At 44.3% G+C, this 8578-nt stretch overlaps 1 protein-coding gene across 1 annotated transcript; it reads right to left on the bottom strand.

The window, feature by feature from the left end:
* Positions 1-2730: 2730 nt before the first annotated feature.
* Positions 2731-5343, bottom strand: LOC103099637 (sialic acid-binding Ig-like lectin 14). The gene is made up of 3 exons (XM_056826328.1): positions 5295-5343; positions 4759-5151; positions 2731-4306 (listed from the first exon to the last, which is right to left on the bottom strand). The coding sequence occupies exons 1-3, from the start codon at positions 5341-5343 to the stop codon at positions 3990-3992; spliced, it is 759 nt and encodes a 252-aa protein (XP_056682306.1). The 3' UTR covers positions 2731-3989.
* Positions 5344-8578: the final 3235 nt, after the last annotated feature.

Below are 8578 nucleotides of genomic sequence, written 5' to 3'. Positions count from 1 at the left end.
ACAGAAGAGTAACAAGTACTAGGCCATCAAAGCTAAGTGACTTGCCCAGGGTCACACAGCTGGGCAGAGTCTGAAGTCACATTTGAACCCAGGTCCTTCTGCCTCCAGGATTGGGTCCTCTATCTACTGTGCTTCTTAGTTGCTTCTACCATTCCCCTCATAATTGCTGTGAAAAGGTCCCATACTTTTTCACTCCCTCCTCAAGCTTCCTATGAAACCTGCTTCTACCATGTTATCTGATGATCTTGCCTCATCTTTCACTGAAAAAAAACTGGAGCCATTGACCAAGATCTCTCTTTTCTCTCATCTTCATGTCACATCAGATGCCTTCCTCCTGCCTCCTCTCCTTTACTTGTGTCTCACATTAAGAAGTGGTCCTTCTTTTTGCCAAGGCAAACTCCTTTTATATGTACAAGGTTCAAATCTGGCCTCAGACACTTTCCAACTGGGTGACCCTGGGCAAGTCACTTCACCCACATTGCCTAGCCCTTACCATTCTTTTGCTTTAGAACCAATACACAGTATTGATTCTAAGACAGAAGCTAAGGGTTTAAAAAAGTTCAATGAACTCCTTCAGGAGATGGGTTTCCCCTCACTGCTATCTTCCAGCAAAGGATAGAAGTCCACTTTTTGGGTGTGTTATACAGGGTTAACTTTAACAATTTAGAATTGCACTAAGAATTTTAGGACACCTTATACTGAAGGTTGTTACAAAAATATGCATCAAACCAGATGGCTACTGACATTTCTTTGATACCTCAAATTCTATAATTCTGTCAACTATTGCTGTTTCCTAACAGATCATTCAGTCTTGGCTCTCTCATCTCTCTTCAACCCATATACATACATACATACATATATATATATATATATATATATATATATATATATATATATATACATAGACCTGGGTATGTCACTCCCTCATTTCCTTATTTAGACATCTTCAGTACCTCTGTATTATTTCTCCAGGAAAAATAAGATTTGTTAGTATGGAGTTCCAGGTCATCCATAGTCTAGCACCATCTTACTTTTCCAGTTTCAAGTCATATCATTCTGCTCTAAGCACTCTAAACTCCAGCCAAGTTTCATGACTTGCTATCTCCAATACATATCCTGTACTATTCATTTATTCAGCTTGTTCTGAGATGTTCTTGATCTCTCTTCTCTCCACCCCATTGTCTTCATCCTGTTCACCATCTGGTGAATTTTGGCTCCATATTAAAGTTTGCTGTAATGCCAAATCCTTTAGGAATCTTTCTAGGCACACTGGTTGGCAAAAACCTTTACTCTCTCATCTCCCATAGCCCCATGTCCTTGTGTTTCAAAACTTGATTTACCTAGCTATATTTCTTTTGGCCTCCCTAGTTAGACTGCAAGCATCATTAGAGCAGGTATCAAGGTTTATCTAAGTTTTGCACACCTTTTAATACTGGACCAAAGAGCACTGCACACATGCTAATAAATGTTTAATCAATGAAATTGAAGCTTTACCCCAGGCAAAGTCATCTATTCAGGATTCAGTTTTTCACCTTTCACAAGACAGATCCTCTCTGTCCTTCACAACGTGGCTCAACCTAAGAGGAACTGCCCCAAATGTAAAAATTCCAGGGATGAGGCAGTGTCCGTGTCAGCTTAGTGAAGCTGATCATCTAGGCTGTCTACATTATGACCACTCATATGTTGCTGGGAAATGGTTGGAGTGTCCTATCTTGTCAACTAGATTAAACTATTCAAGGTTGGGACACTTATAATTCTCTATCATCACACCATGTTGTTGTGTATGGGGATGGATGATAGCTTCATCTTCCCAATCCTTTATGTTTCTCCAGGATTCTATGAAATGATGTTGATTGAAGCATGGAAATTGAGAGTCTGGGGTGGGGCACCTAGGTGTGTCTGTGGATAGAGAGCCAGGCTTGGTGATGGGGGTCCTGAGTTCAAATATGACCTTGAACATTTCCTAGCTGACCCAGGCAAGTCACTTAACCCCAATTGCCTAGCCCCTACTACTCTTTGACCTTGAAACAATACTTAATAATAAATCTAAAACAGAAGGAAAGGGTTAAAAAATGTCTGGGGTAACTCACCAGTGGGATTCCATTGGAAACTTGGTTGGTGCTTATCCCAGACCTTGAAGTCTTCACATGTCCCTTAGACTCTTTTATGCTTAGTATCTTCACTCTGGGAAAGGACAGCCATGTTTGATTATGACCATTTCCCAAGATGCTTATTGTCTCTTCCAGCTATGACCTTCTAAGTTTATTTTCACTCACTTTATGTTCAGTGCTCTACATGAGGCAACTCAGTGGTACAGTATAGAGCACAGGGACTGGAGTCTAAAAGACATGAGTCCAAATCTGGTCTACTTAGCAAGTCACTTAACCTCTATCTGCCTCAGTTTCCTCAACTATAAAATGAGATGGCAATAATAGTCCCTATCCCTTAGGGTTATTGAGAAAATCATCTGATAGTATTTGTAAGGCATTTAGTATAGTACCTGTCACATTATAAGTACTTAATAAATGCTTTTCCTTTCCTTCCTTCCTTCTTTTTTTCCTTCCTTCCTTTCTTTTTCTTTCTTTTTATTTTCTTCCTTCCTTCCTTCCTTCCTTCCTTCCTTCCTTCCTTCCTTCCTTCCTTCCTTCCTTCCTTCCTTCCTTCCTTCCTTCCTTCCTTCCTTCCTTCCTTCCTTCCTTCCTTCCTTCCTTCCTTCCTTCCTCTACATTCTAAGCCCAAACAGTCCATGTGCTAAAGAACTTCCCAACCTTGATATTTTTCGATTTTTATTAGCTATGACATTTCCTTTTCTTAGATCTCTCCCAGCTTTGTTATTCTCTCTTCTAAGGCCACCCCCAGCTCACATATTCCATATTCTAATGGACATTCAGTTCTAACATCTGTGTTCTATGTTGTAAAGACCCTTTTTTTTTTGTACTGATAGTCTATGTTGTATATTTGGAAGGTCTTCCCAGTTCTGACAGTCTCTGTTCTAAGGACCTCTCAGCTCTGTTATTCCTTGTTCTAAGGTCCTTCTCAATTCTGACATTCTGTGCTCCAAAGACCTTTATATCTCAGAGGTTCCTAGTTCTAGGGCCCCTCCCAGTCCAGACATCCATTGTCCTTGGAACCCTCCCAGTCCTGACATTCCCTATTCTAAGGCTCCTCCCAGTTCTGTCATTCAGTATTCCATATTCTAAGGTCTTCCACTCAGCTTTCTAAGCTGAAAACTCACAGGCAAACCCACAGGGAAATGAAGACTACTGCAGCCACGATGAATGCAATCAGGGCTCCTTCAATCACTGTTTTCCAGAAGAGGCTGAGACTTGAGGTGCCATTGTCTGAGGATACATTCCATCTGCAGGGAGCTAAACCCACTCCAATTCATATTTTCAGCTTCTCCCCTCCCCAACCCTGGGAATAATGACAGCTCATCCACATGGTATTCTTACACTTTCCTCCCGCCCATGCACTCCATCCAATCACTATTGTTTCCTGGACAAGTACCATGGGTCTGGACATGCCTGGCACTTTCTTCTTCATTTCCACCTTCTGACTATGCTGATTTCCTTCAAGTCCCAGCTAAGATCTCAGCCTTTCCCAGATCATCCTAATATTTTTACCTTCACCCTATTGGTTGTTTGCCATTCATCACATAAATGTGTACTTGTGTATATGTGTGTGTATTTGTTTATGCATTGTGGTTAGCCTATTGTTCCTCCCATTAGACTGTCTTCTCCTTGAAAGATTCTATTAGCTTGTTTTCATTCCTCCAGAGTTTAGTTCATCAATTGACTACTTGACTAGCCCTCACAGGTAAGATTAGTGCTGTGGTCCTAGAGTTGAATGAGCCTGGGACCTTCCATACCAGAACCCAGAATAAGAAAGGAGTGATTCCAGGGAATGACTTCCTCAGGGCCTCAGTCCTGCCTGTGGTCTCAGGACCAAAGAACCTTCCCCTCTAACTTTCCCTCCCTTGAGCAACCTGGCTATCTGGGTTCTACCCTCTTCCCAAACTCACCAGCAATCCTGAGCTGGACAGTTCTCTCAGTGTTCACTCTGCCTTCTGGGAATCTCACCTGACAGGTGAGATTAGTGCCATTGGCCTGGCGCTGGGGAGTGAACAGGAGTCTGGAGGAATTCCTGTTTGATGAGGTCACTTGTTGGGAAGAGAGGGCATTCCCAGTCCAGAGAAAGGAGGCAGATGTCCCATTTCTGCAGTCCCCAGGAACCAAACAGGTCAAGGCCACCTGGTGCCCAGGTTCTAAGATCTCTGGCATGTGGATCTCTGGTTTTTGGGTCAGAGCTGGAGGAGAAGACAGGGAGAGAGAGAGAGAGAAAGGGAGGGCGGTAGATGACTGAAAAGCTCCTCCAAAGTGTCCAGCCTGAGGCTGTCTATTTTGCCACTAGTAGGTCCTTTCCCTGGCTTTCCCCTCTCCTTCTTTGATTGCCCTCTCACCCCAGGGGGCTGCATATCACACCCAGCCCATAAGAGCACCTCAAGGAGAGGCCCCTCCTGAATGTGTCTGCCCCTTTGCCACATCTATGAAGAGGCCCCAGCCAGCCAGCCAGCCACACACCTCTATCCTGGATGCCTAAACTCTGGAGTTCTCAGCCCATCTAGGGTCCTGTTTCTATGGTAGATCCTTCCTGACAAGGTCCTTGAAACTCCCTCATGTATCACCAGCAGGCCCTTCCCTGGCTTCCATCATGGTCTTTTTGTCACCCCCAAACAGTTCCCTGGGACAGAGAACTCACTCTCCACCTGGATTAATACTCTGTCATTTCTGTAACTATAACGCAGTTTTCCCTTTTCCACACGGAACTCGTAATGCCCACGATCACGTTTCTGGGCTCCAGTAATGCTCAGGGAGCAGTTGTCCATTTGGGGGTCTCCAATTAAGTAGAACCGGCCCTGGGCCCAGGGCTGGGTAGCCTTTTGGGGGTCATTGGTGGCCACGAGGTCTTCCTTGGTGGCCCCGGGATCATCTTGGGGCTTCTTCCAGTACCAGTATCCATGGGCCGTGTCATTATTCCCAAATTCTGGGAGATAGTAGAAGGAGCAGGGGATGGAGACACACAGTCCCTTCTGCACAGTCACCTTCTTCTGGACATGAAGACCAAACACTGGCTGTTTTTGAGAAAAGGATCCTATGGGAAAGAGAAAGGCTCAGGCGAAGGCCTCCTTTGTTTTTCCATCCAATCTCACCCCCAAACCTTCCAGGGCCAGCTTATCCTCCAGGCACTCCCTCCTCTCTCCTGGCACCCTCTATTCTGGCTCTGCTCCCACTTACCATCCAGGAATTGGAGCAGCAGCAACAGCAACAGCAGCAGGAGGTCCATGGTGAGATGGAGGGCCAATGGGAGCTTCACATCAATTCATCCAGCCTCCTGGGAGGAAGAGTTTCAGACAAAGGGGAAACAGGCACACCAGGACAGGAGGGATGAGCAGGAAAGGAGAGGAGACTCTTCAGAACAGCAGGGAGACTTGTCCTACCAGCCTTTGCCTTCTGCTGGTCCTCAGAGCAGGGGCCCCAGAGGAAACCACCAGCCTGATAAGGAGGAAGTCAGATATGTAGGAAAGGTTGATGATGGCCTAAGGGACAGACACGGGGGAGGGTTGTGACCAGCAGTTCCTCCTTCCCTGCTTCCTTCTGCTTATTGACCTACTTATTGATCAAGGGATGTTTTTCTCACCAGAAGCTGCTTCCTGAGGGTTCAGCATTGGACAAGGGGGTCCTCCCCTACATCCATCATCTCTCCAGTGTCCCAGTCCTGCTCCATCTTTAATACCTAACTGGACTCTCCTTACCCTCCTGATGTCTTTTTTGCCTACTCCCTCCCTCCTGGCCTGTCCCCACTAATCTGTCTGTCTTGTAGTGAGGGTCTCAGTCCCTCTTTGCCCCCCTTGATGTCCTTGCTGCCTCTTTCCTGTCTCTTTATGATGATGACAAGAATTTCCACTTCACTAAAAATATTTTTGACTGGGGACATATAGGTGGCTCAGTATAAAGAGAGCCAGGCCTGGAGAAAGAGGTGCTGGGTTCAAATCTAGCATCAGATACTTCCTAGCTGTGTGACCCTTGGCAACTCACTTTACCTCCATTGCCTAGTTTTTACCACTCTTCTGCCTTGGAACCAAAACTTAGAATGGATGCTAAGATGGAATGCAAGGGTATATCTATACCCATCTACCTACCTACCTATCTATCTACCAATTATAAATTTTGTTTACATATTGTTTCATATTTCCTTCTGGATTTCTGCTCCTTCCCACCCCAGAGCTACCACTTAGAATTAGGGATTGTTTTATTGACAAAAGAAAAGAAGGGAAAAATCAGCAAAATAAATCAATCCATTGAAAAGAAATCTGACATTCTGGGCACTGATCCACAGCTGGTGAGTGCAAAGGAGTGGGGACAAATGTCTTTCTTCTGTGATTCCTCACTTGCTCTCGTAGATAATACCCAATTTTCAATTGTTTGGTGGTGGCTATTTTTTCATGACATCTTTGTAGTCATAATGGACTGAATTTCTCAAAGTTTTTGTTGTTGTTGTAAAACCCTTACCTTCCTTCTTGGAATCAATACTGTATATTGGCTCCAAGGCAGAAGAGTGGTAAGGGCTAGGCAAAGGGAGTTAAGTGACTTGCCCAGGGTCACACAGCTGGGAAGTGTCTGAGGCCAGATTTAAACCTAGGATCTCCCATCTCTAGGCCTGGTTCTCAATCCACTGAGCTACCCAGCTACCCCCTCTCAAAGGTTTTTAAGAAGCTTAGAATTTGGGCGCAGCAAAGTAGCTTAGTGTATTGAGAGCTGGCCTAGAGATGTGAGGTCATGTGTTCAAATCTGGCATCAGATACTTTCTATCTGTGAATGGGAAGTAAGGATTAAAAAAAAGAAGAAACTTAAAACTGCACCAAGATTTTTTGAGAGAGTCTGCGTATCATTTTCCTGGTTTTTATGAGCTTTACATCATTTTGCATCACTTCATGTAAGTCTCCTCATATGTTTCTTATTTCTTTCCTTTCCTTTCCTTTTTCTGTTTTCTTTTCTCTTCTATTTTTTTCAAAACCTTTACTGTCCATCTTAGAACCAACACTATGTACTGGTTCCAAGGCAGAAGAGCAGTAAGGGCTAAGCAGTGGGGGTTAAATGACTTGCCCAAAGTCACACAACTAGGAAGGATCTGAGACCAGGGTTTGGACCCAAGGCCTCCCATCTCTAGGCCTGACTCTCTATCCACTGAGCTACCTACCTGCCTCTTCTCATCTTTTCAGGATTCATCATTTTCTTCACTTCTCACAACCCACTGATATCTCCTTATATCAATGTACCACCATTTCCTTAGCCATTCAGTTCACCACCTCTCTCTACTTGTCTCCTTCCCCCAATCCTTTGTTGATACAAATTGTGTTGCTATCAATATGTTGATGTATGTAAGACTTTCCTCTTTATCACTGATGCTCTAGGGACTTGTGCCTACTAGTAGAGTCTCTGAGTCAAAGAGTATGGGCATTTTGCCCACGTAAAATCCCTAATTCTCAATTGTTTTCCAGAAGCAATTTTTTGTTCTACAATAGTCTGTACTAGTTAACAGCCCCATCAACATTACCCACAACTCTCCCCAAAGACAATTCCCACTTTGTGAGGCATTCGTCTTTGCCAATGCTTTGAGTATGGGGGCAACTGTCATTTCTAGAGTACTTAAAGGCTCACAAACACGGGCATGACTCTGAGGCAGTTCTATTTATGCCCACATCATTAATCAGAGAAGTGGGTTTTTGATAGGGTGCAAGTGACTGACCTGAGGCTTCACATAGCATAAATATCAGAGGTAGAATTTGCACCCAGGTCTCCTGATTACTTCCACTTTGCCAAGGCAGATCTTGACTAATGTCCTGTTGGCCCTCCATTTGTGTCCAATGTAAACACCACATAGCCCAAACCCCAGCTATGATTGGGTATTCTGTGAGTGTGAGCTCAGTCCAGGGAAGTCTCCATCTCATTATCTATAAAAAGTCCTCGAAGCCAGGGCCTCCCATCTGAGGTCATCTCTGCTCTAAGCTATATGTACCCTGTTTAGACATCATTGAGTGCATATTGGCTTCATCACTAGATTTTGAACTGCTTGAAAACAGGGATTTTTTTGCCTATTTCCCCCCACTTATTTTGGATCCCCAGCCCTGAACACACTGATGAACACTGCCTGGTGATTGTTGTCGTTCAATTGTTTCAGTCATGTCCAACTCTTCCTGACCCGAATTTGCTTTTTTTCTTGGCATAGACACTGGAATGGTTTGTCTTTTTCTTCTCCATCTCATTTTACAGATGAGGAGACTGAGGCAAACAGGGTTAAATGACTTTTCCTAGGTCACACAAATAGTGAGGGACATGCCTAGAAAGTGCTTGAGGACATGATCTCCTGATTCCAGACCTGGCTCTCCATCCCAGACCAGCTGCCCCTTGCTCCTCAATTCTTGTAGCACAATGGTATTCCATCACCATCACAGGCCACAACTTATTCAAGTCTTCCCCATTTCATAGTTTCCAATTCTTTGCCACCACAAAAAAAAAAG

This window comes from Monodelphis domestica, chromosome 4 (genome assembly GCF_027887165.1).
Source record: "Monodelphis domestica isolate mMonDom1 chromosome 4, mMonDom1.pri, whole genome shotgun sequence".
In the NCBI taxonomy this organism is placed as follows: domain Eukaryota; kingdom Metazoa; phylum Chordata; class Mammalia; order Didelphimorphia; family Didelphidae; genus Monodelphis; species Monodelphis domestica.
The sequence above is the reverse complement of the archived record's forward strand: the minus strand, read 5'-3'. Positions and strand labels throughout refer to the sequence as shown.